Source organism: Aphelocoma coerulescens, chromosome 4, assembly GCF_041296385.1.
Source record: "Aphelocoma coerulescens isolate FSJ_1873_10779 chromosome 4, UR_Acoe_1.0, whole genome shotgun sequence".
Taxonomy (NCBI): Eukaryota; Metazoa; Chordata; class Aves; order Passeriformes; family Corvidae; genus Aphelocoma; species Aphelocoma coerulescens.
The window spans coordinates 16,380,512-16,396,046 of NC_091017.1; the positions used below are offsets into that span (position 1 = coordinate 16,380,512).

At 39.7% G+C, this 15,535-nt stretch overlaps 1 protein-coding gene across 1 annotated transcript in view; it reads left to right on the top strand.

Annotated features, from left to right (window-relative positions):
* Positions 1–15,535, top strand: part of IQCM (IQ motif containing M) — a 108,130-nt gene that overhangs the window by 39,890 nt on the left and 52,705 nt on the right. Inside the window, 4 exon segments of the mRNA XM_069014862.1 lie at positions 7,071–7,251; positions 7,386–7,465; positions 7,970–8,073; positions 9,319–9,453. Of these exon segments, the coding sequence (XP_068870963.1) occupies positions 7,071–7,251; positions 7,386–7,465; positions 7,970–8,073; positions 9,319–9,453 (500 nt within the window).

Here is a 15,535-nt window from a genome sequence, read left to right on the forward strand (position 1 = left end):
TGACTGTCCTTGTCAACCAAATTCTGTATCCTATTTTTTGTCTTCTTTTTCCTCTGGTTTTCCTTTTCTTTTTTGCACACTGATGAAATGATAGACAGGAAGAGCAGGCACAGGTATTAAAATACAGTGATACAGAGTACTCTTGTAAACTCCATTTTAATTAAGCTCTCAGAAGCAATGCTTCCAAGCTAGTAGACAAACAGGAGAAATGCTAGATATCTGAAAAACATTCAAAGTTCATTAAAACCTAATTTTAAACAAATAGATGGAAGGTGTAGCCTGCCATAGTAGGATGAATTTTTGCTTTTATATGCTGAAAACTCAGAGGTACTTTAGGCAGGAGGGAAAGGAAGCAGACACCACACACTTAAAGAAAATCAGGTCCTGAACTTGGCAAACCTTTAGCTGATTTTGTCACATATTTGCAGCTTTAAAATTATTTGGCCTTTGCAACAGCCAAAATAAGTGTCCTTTAATCACTTCCAACCTATTAACAGATGGGCAAACAGCTTTTATAAATGGGGCATACAAAATACTCCAGTATCAGCCAAAACTAATTAGTAGCATTATCTGAACTGAAATTTGTAAGTGATGGAATATACATCAATGCAGATAAACTGATAGACATTCCTTTTCAAACATCATGCTTGGTATTTGTTCTGCTTTAGTATATTCTAAACACTTATTAAATAAAAAGCACTTGTTTTTCCTGTTTAGTGATATTCTGCCATTAAAACAACACATTTTCCTGTAAAAGTTCTCATTAGAGATATTGTAACTGAGAGAAATTACATTAAGCAAAAGGTAGTTTAGAATACATTTTTTGTGGCATATAAGAGAAAGAGTAGTGTAACTTGAATACAACCTTAAAATTAATTAATCTTAAAGAACAGCACAAAATACTGATATCAGACATTATTTGTACAGCAGTGCCAGAGCATATTAAATATATCTTTGCACTGCACTATTAATCAGAATATGTAAATTTCATGAAATTAAATTGTGATATTATACAAAAAAAATTGCTCCATGTATAATTCAGTAGGAAGAGCCATTCAGTGCATTCCCATCAGATCTGCAGCACGAATTTGATTTTACAAAGACATCTGTAGTGCAGACAGCTGCTGTACCTAAGTGAGGGTTTGATTGTACACTTGATCTTTCAAACAGCCACTTGTCCATATCTTTCACATAATTTTTTTTTTATCATGGATCTACAAAAGAATGTAACGGTAACTTAATCAGAACTGTTCTGCAATACATTTTCACTAAATAAAAGAAATAATTAAATGTGCTGATTTTCAGAAGACTTTCTCTCCTTCTGTCCAAGTACCCTGCCATCCTCAAATAAGCTATCTCTTCCTCAACTCACATATTGATTTTAGGATTTTGTTTGAAGAGTCAAACTTTAAGCAGAAAGCAATGTTATGACATTTCAAGCTTTTCTTCCTGCAAGACCACACAATGGGCTCTGCCCTCCCAACACAAATAATTGCCTTGGATAAACTTTTGCCCAAAATTTGACAAAAAATAATCTGTAGAAATGCTGTTTATAGTCTATATATCCATGTAGATAATCAGTCAGGTAGTTTCCCTCTTGTCCATCTCACATAATGTTGTTCCTTGGTCTTTGAAGACAGTGGGTTTGATCAGGCCAGAGATGTTGCTCTTGAGTGCTTGGCACATTCTCCTGTCTTAGAGCAGATGTACATCACCTGGAGCTCACTAGGCTTGTCTAGAAAGAATTGTGGTGATGGGTATCCCCTGTGCAACCTAGGAAACTGCAATTTCCTTGAAACCCTACAAACAAATTAAAATGTTGTTCTTTGATAGAATCTCTGGGGAAAATGGTAAATGCATGGTTTCTGCAGATATGGAGCTGAATTAAGATGGTAGAGGGTTCAGCACCTTGTTCAGTGAGAAAGGTTAGAGGGTCTATCAGAATATAAGTGAATGATGAAATTGTGATCCCATATTGTGAGGTTATATGGAATACCTGGAAGATTTTTTAGCCAGGAGAGAGATCAAGATTGATGGAACAGATTTGTCTTTGTGGTATAGAGGGGAGTGATGAATAAGTGCTAATGGTTTTTTTTAATTTATAAGAAGACAGTATGATGAGAAATCCTGCAGGCTTTTGATTACACGGAAAAAGTGCTATAGAATACCAGAAAATACTCAGTTTCAGATTAAATTAATCATCTAAGTAATTTTCTTTTTAAAAAACTCAATATATTAAAACCTCAAAAAGAAAGAAAGAAACAAACAAACAAAACTACCAAAAGACAATATTTTGAGAAATACCCAGATCTCCATTTCGCAAGAATTTTATCTTACTAGCACCTTGCTTAATGAAGACCATGCATAAAACTCCATTTTTCTCTTAATTCAAAGCTATTTGAAGCAGATTGGTTTAGTCTTGGCACAATCTGGATGTGTTAAATAAAATTACAACTGACTTTATGCACACAGCTGTTCATGACCTTAAGTATAAGATGACTACTTCTATTCACAATTGTACCTTCAGGAAAAAAAGAAAATCTAAATGTCATTGATGAAAAATCCTCAGCTAGGGTTTGGTTTACATTTCTGTCAGTTACACTGCTTGAAATTCAAAAGCTAACATTTTTTGTTATTTATCATATATATTGTGATCGTTTCCTCAGCTGGGGCATAGTCAGGTAATCACATAGGAAGACTGTAGAGAGGAAACTTCAGACAGTTCTTTTCTAGTCATTCTATATCAAGATAAAATTGAGAGCTTTCAGGGTTTTAGAATCACTATTAGTAATTTTACTCTAGCAAATACATGTATAGTCCAGGATATTGAATAGCCTCACTTTTCTGGTATTTCGGTTATCTTGTTTTGACAGGAAGATCTCCAATACAGCATTTCCTGGTGTGTTCTTATGAAAAGGATTGGTTTCAATACATTTCTCTTGTCTCCTAAAATATATATATATATTTTTCAGTGTATGTGTGAAATTCCTGGCAATTTTAATGAATACACATTAATAAAATCCATGAAAGTTTGCATTCATATGGAAGAGATACTCAAAGCTCCCAATGTCTCTCAGCTATAGCTTATATCACCAGTTCAATTGTAAGAGCTGGCAGGTAAAATATTTCTTTAGTCTTACTCAAATTACAGTGTATTTGCACACAAAAATATGACTTTTCATATTTTGTAGAAAAACCCAGAAACAAAACCAAAGCTGTACAGTTGAGTAGGAATTCAAAATGTTAACAATTTTGAAAATAACTTAATCCTTATAGTTTGCAAAGCCATGGGCATTGTGCAGATCTACCCAGCTGCAGCAGAACACTTGGCAAGAAGATTTGGATGCTAGTTCTGTAATTGTAGATGGTAAATGACCAAGATCTCCTTTTCAGTCTTTTCAAGCTATTCATGTAAATAAGAGGACTCTATGTGATTCTGTAATTATTTTAGGTGCTGTAGCGGGTTGGGTTTGTAACTGGGCGGAAACACCAATTAGTGTAGTGGTTTGGTCCAAAAAACTCATTACTGTTTATCTTATGTGAGATAAGAATTAGGAGAAATGCACAGCAGGCACCAAACTTGAAAGAATATAAAGAAGTTCATTAACAGACCTAAAAGAAGAAAAAAAAATTATACCACACCTTCAGAACTCTCCTCCTCCCCCCACCTTCCTCCCTTCTCCTGTTGGGGTCTCCTCCCCCTGCCATGTAGCCCTGAGGGAGGCACGGGGTTTCCCCGCCCCTGCTCAGCCTTGTTCCCCATTGGTTGGTTTGTGTTCCCCTGCGCGGGCAAAGCAGCTCGGGTGCTGACTGTAAGAGTCTCTCGGCAGAGCCTGGCCATGTGGCTGGGGAAATAAACATCTCTGAAACATCTAGCAAGAATCCGTCCGTATATATTTCTTTTCCACGGGACTCCTGGTTTGATATAGGCGTGTTGCAGTATCCCCACTGCAACATAATGGTGGAGATTTGAGGCCAGAACGATCCCCGATCCCTAAGCGACTTTGTGTGAGTAAACCCTGGAAACTTTGGATTCTTCTTCTTGGTTTTGTTTTGCTATTCCATATCTAAACAATGGAGGAACCGTGGGAAGACTCTTGGCTTTCAGAGCCGCATATGGACATTTATCTTAAACTTAAAATGATTCTTGAACTACGGTTTGTAAATTTTAGCTTGATTCAAGATCAGAAAGAACTGAAACACTTCCTGGCATGGTTGTTTAAGGACTTTTTCTATGTTTCTTGGGATTTAATTCTTACCAAGAGCTTTTGGAAGACCGTTTGGACCCAGTTAATATTTGAGTCAAAATATATGCCGATGGAAGAATATTTTCGTGAATATTATTTAATAACCGAGACTGTTGAGCAATGTCAGCTGTGTCCTGGTGAAGGGAAGCCTGGCTCAGGGACCGTGCGGCCTCGGCCACGTGCACCGAGCGCTCTGCGAGCAGCAGCGAGACGGTTCCCGTGTGCGGGCGGAGCCACGCGGGCCGCAGTGTCGGTGGCGGAGCAAGGCGCGGCAGGAGCGGCGGGACCCAGCGGTGCCCGCCCGGCCCCGTGCAGCGCTTGGTGGAGCGAGCCCTGTGAGCGCCCGAACGAGAGGGGCGGCGCGCGGGCGGCGGCTGGTGGCGGTGGAGCGGAGCCGTGCCCAGCCGAGACGCGTGCTGGAGCAGGGCGCGGGGGGGCCATCGCTTGGGGGCCCAGCCGAGACGTGGGCGCAGCCCCTGGCAGTGGCAGCGCGGCTGAGAGCAGAGGAGGCGACGCACGGAGAACAGAGTGGCGCGGCCCGGCCCGGCCCGCGCGGCCCCGAACGCGACCCTGGGAAAAGCGCGCCGAAACCAGCAGCGCCGATAATTCCAACACGGGAGCGACCGAAAGAGAGAGCAGACACAGCGAGACAGAAAACAGCAGCCACTCGGACAAAGGAAAAGACCATAGTAGCTAAGATCTTAGGGACAGTGAAATGGTATAATGTTAAACAAAACTATGGTTTTATAACAAGATGGTTTTATAACCAGCAAGACATATTCGTGCATAGAACTGCTATTAAAAAGAATAACCCTGAAAAATGCATCCCAAGCTTGGGAGATGGAGAGGTGGTGGAATTCAAAATCATACAAGGTAGAAAAGGGTTACAAGCATCGCAGGTCACTGGGCCTGATGGTGTTCCTGTAAAAGGCAGTATATATGCAAAAAATCGTAGTCATGTTAGACAATATCTCCATTGTAAACCCCCCCTACAGTCTCCTCTTCCTAATCCCACCTTTCCCTTCTACCCTATGTCCTATTACCCCCAGTGTATTCCCAATCCGTTTTTTCATCCATGGTTTCCCTCACAAAACCCTGCCTTTGCCAATTGTTTCCCCAAAAATCCTTTTCCGATGCCGATGGGGGGATGAAAAAGGGGGAGGGAAGAGATTGAACCCTCTCCTGCCTCAGTTTCCCCACAGGCATGTCCAGAGAGTTCTGTCTCCCTTCCGTCAGCCTTAAGATGTTCCACAGAATCTGTTTGGACATTTAAAGACTCAGGAGGGTGGCTTGTTTTGTTTTGAAACTGTTCTTGTTATGGTTATCCAGTTGTCTTCATTCTCCTTTTATTAAAATAAAACGGGTGAGATGTTGGGGTCTCCTCCCCCCGCCATGTAGCCCCGGGAGCCCTGAGGGAGGCACGGGGTTTCCCTGCCCCTGCTCAGCCTCGTTCCCCATTGGTTGGTTTGTGTTCCCCTGCGCGGGCAAAGCAGCTCGGGTGCTGACTGTAAGAGTCCCTCGGCAGAGCCCGGCCATGTGGCTGGGGAAATAAACATCTCTGAAACATCTAGCGAGAGTCCGTCCGTATATATTTCTTTTCCACGGGGCTCCTGGTTTGATATATGCGTGTTGCAGTATCCCCACTGCAACATCTCCCACTGACAATGTAAAGACAACTCTTAAGATGTTCAGTCTGTTTACCACTTCCATAATAACCTTGTTCAGTCTATTTAGAAAGAGAAGTCTCTTCTTGCTCATGCTATGAAAACATTATCACAACGAGACAGCCGCCCACTTCCAAATATTGTTCAGTCCATTTAGGAAGAGGAGTCTCTCTGCTCGCATGTGAGTCCCTTCCCCCGACTTGCAGCTTTTCCCACAACTGCTTTTGGGGTCCACTCTTGAAGTTTTTGGGGTACAATTTTAAGGTTGAGCCATTCAGAAACAAAAACAGAGGCCCTTCTCCTTCCCTGGGAGCAAAGGGTCTTCCTCATCTTCATCTTTAAGACTATCTCAGGGAGCATGTCTAGGAACTGAGGTTTCTCCTTTCCCATTTGGAGCAAAAGTCCTCATCTGGTCCATCTCTCCCTGTCCAAACTTCTCATGAAATTACAGCTGTGTCAGCATCTGCCTATCTCAGCGCAGGTGCTTTTGCTTACGAGTTGAACACTCCACCCCCCAGATCTTCATGAAATTACAACGGGATACTCTGATATATCATAGCTTCACAACAGACTTTCAGCTTTAAGCATCTCCTCTCTCTCTTCTCTCAGGTTTTCAGATCTTCACAGCAATAAAAGGGTTAATCTCACCTCGGCCTTGCAGCTTTGCAGCTGGAATGTTGAATTTTTCTTATCAAAGTGGAGAGGGAGGAGAGCCAGGCCGCTCCAGCTGCCCACGGCAAGGCAGTGGGGGGGTTCCATGGCTGGAACAGGCCCACGGCTCCAGGCTGGCCGTGGCCCGGCCCGGCCTGGCCCAAGCAGGGCCTGGCTGGGCCCACTGGCCCCTGCACGGGGCCTGCAGCCACCTGTGCCAGCACCGCAAACGAGAGAGAGCTTGGGGTGGAGTTTGTCTATTCTTAAGTGTGGATCACAGAGGCGGTCACAACTTTAAGTGGCTTAAAGAATTGTCCATATTCAAACTGGCCAGCTGATAGGTTCTGTCAGGTCCCAGAGGAAGCAGTAAGCACCCCTTAGCAAGGACATCCCTTCCAGGACTATGCTTGCTAACCTATGACAGGTGCACATTACAATTTGCCTTCTAGAGTTTTTATCCATAGTCCACCAAACTGAAAAAATGAATCTGCTGTCCTTTAACTTCTAGTGACCAACACCTTGACCTTCAAACTCACAAGAAAAATGTAACTCACTTGGAAGTCTTTGAAGCTTCTTGAGATAGTAGAAAGAATCCTAGCAATAGAGAAGTACTGAAAGCTGTTGTTTGCATTCAAAGATTCATGAGAAGGGGCTTTGAAAACAGTGCATTCAAGAGAGTAAAGATTAAAGTATTATCTTGATTGTTTAATACATTCAGCAATTACATTTTAGTAGTATCAAAATTCTAGATTACTGTTATTTTGCTATTAAAAACCCCCATGCTCAGCTAGTCTGACTGTCATGGCTGTTCTGCACCTTCAAGGTTAGGGAGAATTCATTGATAGTGAGTGCTGTGCCGGTGCCCATTCCCATCACTTCATCTTCTCTGTATCAGAAGGCTCTGTATCAGTTTTCAAAAGAGAATACCCCATGTGACACTTGATCCCTCTGCCTCCAGAGAGTCTTGCTGTGCATGACTATTGTACTGTTAATGCTGGGGCTTGCAGTTTTTCAGGTGGAGAAAACAGCCTGTAACTAACAGAATGTTTATTGTACTCTTCTTCTCCCACTTTGTCTTGCATCTCAATTGCTAAAAAAAATATAGTGTATTCGATAGAATAGAAATATATATATATAAGTCGAGAAAAGGGCTGCTTCCCCTGATATATAAGCAGAGAAGTGTTAAAAGAAGAGGAAACAGTTGCCTGATACCAAACCTGCCTGTTCTTTAGCTCCAAGTGCTCTGCCAACTTCCATCTGCATTCTTCTGAATATTTTTATTTGTGTTGTCTTTACCTCAAGGATTATATGAAGATACAAAGGAAAAGAAAAAAGAAGTTTAGACTGCAAAGTCTAATCTAAACTTCCTTTTTGTCTCATCCTTTGCTCTTGAAATTCCTCTTCCAGGATAAGGGTGGCCAACTCATCACAGAATATGATCAAGATTAGCCAAGTGTGTACACTAGAAAATAGCTTCCCTCATGGGAAAAAAACTGAGAAAAACACAATTGGTATGTGATTTCAACCATGCATCCAAACACAGCACTGCAAGTTGGACTTAGGTGACCATTTATTCACACCTAAGATTTAGAAATGTGCTGAATTATTTTTAATCTTCTTTAAAAGACATTTCAGAGAAATATAAATGTCCCACCCATTAAATAAGAGGTTGCAGCCCAATGTAAAGTCTTTTTTTTTTTTCCTGTTTCTTCTTTATGGTCTTCAAAGATTGGAGTACAAACTCTGCCTTAGGAGGCAGATGCTGTTTTTCTGAAATGTTAAAATGACATTAATTTTCTCTGCTCTGAAGACAGAAAGAAACATGTTATAGATGCTCATGCACAACATGGAGCACAATATGATCTGGTGGTGTTAACCCTTAGAGGAAATCTGATGGTTTTGTTAATCAATAGTACATCAGCTAGATCCCTAACCTATGCCTCTCAGGGAGAAAGGTTTACAGAATCTCACCAAATCTGCAAAAATCTGTGAGTTAGAGGTAGATCACCTGAAATGTTTTGTGGACATGAAGGTATAGGAGATTGTGAACCTTTTATATTTTTATTTTGTACTTTTTCTTTCCGGAGCAGTACAAAAATAAATCATACAACAGTTATCTCTGAGTTAGTCTCCTTTGACTGAAGCTATATTATTTAATACATTAAATTTCTCAAGAAAATGATTGATTGTTAGCCTACTGCTATAGTTCTCCTTGTTTGGTTGTTTTTTTTAAATACCTGGGGAAAGGCATCTCTCGGCATTTCCATTACAGTAATACTGGGGAAAATTGCTTCCACTCTGAATTTTCCTCTTACCTTTTACCCTAGGGGGAGAGGTTTCATATACTGATTTAGGTTGAGTGTATCTGCCAAGTAAAAAAAGAGCATTAACCACTATAATTTTTTCACTTACCTCAACCTTTCTACCAGTACTGCTGACCATCACCTTTTCATATTGAGAGATTCTAATAAGGGAAAGAGATGTGTTTCAGCCCAGCTGTTCTCCTTTTCATCAGCAAGGATGATGCATGACTTTCCCTTCAGTGCAGGAGTAAGTCAGGACCAAAGTACCCCATCATGTAACCTCTGCATGGGCCTATGTTTTCATACAAAGCATTTCAAGCATGCTAACTTGGTTTTGAAGAAGTATTTCTACAGAAAGAGAACATATTTTTGAGGAAAATATTTCTAAAAAAACTCATAAGTGCCTTATACCTCATTGTAAAGATGTATCTGACAAAAGCTTTTCTTTTTCAGTTTGTGAAACCATGTTTTCCCAAAGAGATTTTGACAAAAAGATGAACAGAACCAATCTGTCTGAAGTTTTGAGATACTGTGGATACTCAATACTTCCTAGTGGGATACAGTATGTCCTCCAGCTGGCCTGTTCAGGTAGGTGGTTTCTTGTAAATACTTTACAATGGTACAAAATTTTCACCTGCAGGTGCTGCAGGCGTTGGGCTGTTCGCTTGTTTGTTTTTTTCTTATTCCTTGCATGAATAAGAAACTACTATTCTTAGAAGTATAGTCAGGACAAACCTTACCTGATGCTGATGATCTTTTTCGAATTGAACATTTTATTATTATACTTGAAATAAAGTACATATTTTCAGAATTCCACTGTGTCTAAGAATGCTGGAATATAATCTCATACTATTTATAAATATGCTTAAGAGGGTGCAGGTCTGCATTTGCAGATGTCTTCAGGCAAACATTAACCCCTTTGTACATTCAGTGGTGTTCGTGGTGTTTGCCTTCCAACACCTTTAAATAGCTCAGTGCAGGAAACTTTCAGAAACATTCAGAGATGAAAACATTCTTAGATGACTGTAAATAAGGCAGGATGTGGGAGATGACACTGCCAGTTTCTCCTGTAACACACTTTATTAGTCCACTTTTGGGTTGTAGTGACACATGTAGGTGCTGTGAACCAAAGCTGGTCTAAACACGAGTTGTCCTTGACTGTCACAACTGGGGGATTCTTGTGGACAGTGATCCTCTTTGGAGGTTATGGTTAATTTTATGTATTAGCAGCGCCAAAGAATGCTTTTGGAGTCCAATTTTATTTAGTGAGAGAAACTCACATGTAATTGGTGCTTTTGACTTGTTAATGATCTACATGTGGTTTCTTTTGATCATAATTTTTTTGCATGCCTTGTCCCAGGGAGTTTTCTTTCCAAGATGCATCTTTGAGAAGGTGGTCTCTTTGAATGTCTGACAACACATGGTTCTTGCTTTCCAGTGTTGGCTCCTCATAAATGCCATCCATTTCTCATGGAAAATCATCTATTACGTGTCATTTAGGTCACATTCCTAAGACAGCATGAATAAGACCAGGTATTTTTAGTCGTTTGCTCAGTCCCCATCACTATGGTAACAGCAGATTTTGTGACTGTGAGACAGATTTTTGTCTTATATCCTAGATTTGGGAGACTTTTCACCGTGTTCACAGACACACTACGAAAGGTTCATGCTTCTGTACTAATTATTTAATTTATTTATCTCTTAAGTGTGAAGTGTTATCAAGACTTGTTCGGTCACTTGAGGCTGTGTGTAGGCTTCTAATGCATTTTGATTTTAAAACTCTTCTAAATTTTGAACATGTAAATGATGAATAATTGCTAAAACATGGAGATGTGCCTGAGTCTAAAGGGCACCCATAAAATGATTTTTAACATGGAAGCATTTTGAATAAATTCCACTTATCTGCAAAGTGCCTCTCTTCCTCAATTTTATAATACAGATGTCATTATTTCTGAAGACAAGTTATGAGCAGAGTAAAACCTTGCTAAATTGCTTGGGAGAGACACTGCAACTGGTTGAATGTTTGGATTCCCTGAATATTGATTTGATGCAACCATATTTTGTGGAAGTGGAAAAGCATCCCATAGCATGTCTGCCTATTCAGGAGTGGAAAGATAAGTGAGAAGAAGAGGTCTGTGTGTCTAGACAGAATGCTACAGAGATCTACACTGGACTTTTTCAGGCTGGCATTGCATCCTGCATCGCTGTGGACTGATCCATGGAAGATTAAAACAAGAAAAGGAACCGTGTGGCTATTTAGTCTGAGCACAGGTCAAACAAAAAATATTCAGATCTCTTGAAAATTTTCCCAACCCATTTTACTCTTACTAGTTTTGTTGTTGCTGTTTTATTTTAATTGAATCTAAACATTACTGAAGAAGCAGTGCCCAGATGTTAAATGTCCTGTTGATTTTCCATTTGCAGTCATTAACGAACACTGTCTTTGGCCAACAATAGTTAAGACAGCAAAAGCTTGAAGACTTTTAATTTTACATATTCTCTAGTGAGTTTTAATTACATCAGTACCATTCATAACTACAAAAATATCTGCTTATTTTTTGTAAAGGTTAGACACTGAAGGTAGTAAAATTATCAGAATAATAAAGATATTAATTAAATTAATTATTTAATAACTGTTAATTATTTAATAAAAAAATATTTGCAGCAAAATGCAGATGTTCATCATTAAATAGCAAAGATCTTGTGGTCAAAATAGGAAAGAAGACTATATGTTATAAAATACTGTGAAATGTGCATGAGAAATAATAGATGGGATAAAAGAAAAAAGGGGAATATGGGACGCTGTCCTCACACACTGTGAGCTGGTACAATAATTTGACCAAACCAGACTGACTATACAGTAAAGGCACTGTCAGGAACTGAAGAAGAGAATGATACTTAGAGTGGACTCAGGAGTGCTGAAAGGAAGCTTATACAGACAAACATGTTTGTGATTTCCTTACGAAATCTGCTTTTTGGCTTCTAGGAAAGCAAGGGAGCTTCCTTTAGGTCAGATGAATGTAACCACAGACTATTCTCTAGATATATCTATACATATCCTGTTCCCCACAGTGTGAGGGAAAATCAGTGGCTGTGTTACTACCTAACACATTTCTGGCTGAGGAGTTAGGAACTGACTACAAATAATTGAATGAATTTCCATCAGTGGTGAGGTTTAGCTGCTGGCTTCCTGAAAAAGCCAATTAAAATTAAGGCCATAGTGCAGTGATTTTGAGATTTCATACACAAGTAATGATGCTATTTCATCACATTTCAAATCAATTTGTGCTGCTACTCCATTCTGCTGTTGAAAAGCAGAATGCCATGCACTGTGCAGTCAGGAGAAATCCTCACTGCAGCACTGCTGTATTTTGTTTGAATATAACAGAAAAGATGGAAGTAATGAACCAATCCATTTTGGACAAATTCTTTGCAGTATCCATTGACATCGTAGCTAATTCTCATGAAAAATATTTCTTTAAACATTTTTTTGGAAAGCAATATTGTAGCCTTTGTTTAACATACTTTTTTTCCCCTCTGGTTGATTCAAAGTCCTGCATGTTCAATTCAGGTACACTTTTCCATTGTGTTCAGAGGAACCATGCATGCCTGGAGGTTAGGTATTGGGAGTGCTAGTTATTTTGCTTCAATATTTGCTGAAGAGTCCAGCCACAATATCTTGGTATTTTCTGTATTCTGCAGTCACTGAAATTACTGCTATTAATGCTGGTTGGGACTGGATTGGAGAAATAGTTGTAGCTGTTTATATGTTGTTAAGGCGAACTGTTCACAGTTGCAGCATCCTGATAATTGGATTGTTTTCAAATAACATGTAAACACAGTAAGGATTTTCTCTGCAATTGGCTCTTTGGAGTTGCCTCTACTAAAATCCATATTTTTTTCATCTTTGTGTTTGTGATCTTGATAACTAGTCCTGTATTTACACAAAATATCTGGTGTTTAGGCTAAGAACATGCAATATTGCATAGAATTTGAATCACTGGCTTTAAGCCATCACAGTTTATACTGGCCTAGCCTCATTGTAGGTTTTTCTGTATTTACAGGGAGGCAGTAAACTATCTCTTCATTTAAGCACAGAAGTACCCAGATTTTTCATTTATTTAAATTTTCACACATATTAGTGGAAGGCAAGGTTTTTATAGGAGCTTTTAGGTTGCAAACTGGTCTGGCTTGAACTGAAACAACAAATGAATGTAAAACAATGATCTCTAAGAGACATTTCAAAGCAACGTATCCCTGTTAAAGTCAATGCCAATTCCCTCTCAAGCTGCAGAGAGGCAGGGGAGACACAGGAGGTCCCTGGGATCTGGTCCTTTGCATGAAGCCAACAGAGGATATTAGAGCAGTCCCTTGTCACAAGTTCAGAGCTTGACTCATGCTGAACCTTCATCAGTTTTCAGTCTCACTGGCTATTCCATGATAACTGGCACTTATTACTGGGGCTTTTGGGAAGCTCTCATGGTTTTGGAGGTTCAGCTCAGAAGTGGCACTGGCTGACTGCAGCTCTCACCAGTGCACCCTGCAGTTATTTCCTCTCTCTGTTCTTCCTTATTGTGGATTATATGTGTAACTATGCATAAATTGTTAAATAAACAACACCTAACAGCAATTTCTGTTGCAGTCATGCCAGAAAAGCCTTATTTATAGAGCAGGACCCTTCTGTGTTGAGTACCCTGCACTTTCTGAGGAAAAATATGCTTCCTGCATCACTGGCAGAAAATTGCCTCCTAGAACTGTTTATTTTTCATTAAACAAAATCTTAAAGAACAAGCAGCAGAAAGCTGTGCATACTGTAGTGGGAACAAAGCTGTAATAGCTCTCATGCATCTGGCAGAACACAATACTCAGGAGTTTCTTCCATTGTACTGTTGTTTAATAATATTCTCCACACCTATGCAATAATGAACCCGGAGGGAGATGAAGGTTATCCTTCTGACCATTTAAGCTAAATATAACGTCAAGAAATTTAAATTCCACTGTGTAAGAACTCTGCAAGAGAGTTAGTGATAATGAATAGATGCATTAATAAAATGTCTTAATAGAGCTATTGTAAAGCTTTGCATTTCCTACCTAATGGTTTCTGGATCAAGGCTAAATGCAAATCTATCTAATGATTCCTTCAGGTCTTTAAGACTACGGGTCATCCACTGTCAACTGCAGCAAAAGGAAATAAAATACAGAGTATACCCTTCTCCTTGACTGCTGATCCTCTCCCAAAAGAATTACAGATTAATGTGGGTTTAAAAGGTTAAAGAACTCCCACAACATCTGGAATGTTTGTCAACAAGCATGCAAGAATCCCTGCTGGATGCAAAAGCTATCTAATCAATGTTTGTTCTAACCTTCCACATATATACAAACAAAAGCCTGTGTTTCTCTTTCTGTTGTTTCCTTTTTAAAGAAAGATAAAATTCGTGCTTAAGAACTTAATTTGCTTGAGTACTTTGCTCTTAGCTTATGATCACTATGCTCCTCCTGGGAGTGGCAAGTAGAAACAGAAAATGCAATTTGGGTTACCCACACAAGCCTAGTCCAGCCACCAACATTGCTTTAAACATGGTTCAAATGTAATTTCTTTTTGACAGTAATAACATTCCAAAGCATCATTATGACTTTATTAATAATATTCTAAAACACCATTATGGCTTTATTAAGACCTTTTGATAAGAAGTTGAGAACTAAAAAAAAAAATCCTTCTTTGTTGATGAAGAGAGTTTTTCAAGTCTGTTCATATTTTATATCACATTTAGAATTAATCTAAAAATCTACATCAGAACAACCATCTGAAAAGTAAACTTCCTCCTTAAAATTCTCCTTTGCTACAATGTCTATAGAATAGTTGACAACAGTTGAACTAGCAGTGTGCTGACACTGCTGCCTGTCATCCAGGCTGATGCTGTCTTTTTTATTTATTTATTCTCCTGTGCCGTCTCTTCCGGCTATACCTAAGCTATAAAATCTTGGACTGGCTTTTTGTTCCAACTGTGTTAGAATCTGAGGGCACTGAGGGTCTTCTTCTGTGCCTAGGGCTCCTGAGCACTATCCTAGCACCTGTAGATTGTACAAATAATGATGCAGTGTCAAATCTGCTCTAAAGAAAGGGGGGGAAATTTTAAAGGATAGATCTTCTCTACACCTAGAGATAGGGTATAAATCCTTACATTTGACTACTTTTCTATGTCAATTGCCTCTCCCTACCCCCAAATATAAGAAGGATGATTCCTATCACAGAGAATCCAGTGGCAGGTTGTGAGTGGGAAGCAGAGCAGGCTTCCAGTACTTACCCATCAGCATACGGCCTGTAGTGGAAACAGAGCAGTTTTCTTCTGGGACCATCTGACTGCAACTCAGGGAGAAAGGACCTCCCTTGGACCAGCATTTTTCATTACAAAGGCTCATCTCAAATCTGTGGGGAGTAATCTCCTGACTGAAGCAGTTGGGATGTTTTTTTTTTCTCCTCACTCCAATGACACCAGTTAGGATCACTGCAATAGGGTGGCTTGATCAAATTTCCTGTGTCATCCTTTAGCCATTTGGCCTTTCACATGTCCAGAAGGAGATTTCTCATTGCTACACTTCAGCACTTGAAGGAGGTCTACAGGAAAGATGGGGACAAACATTTTACTGGGCCTGTTGTGAAGGAGTAATG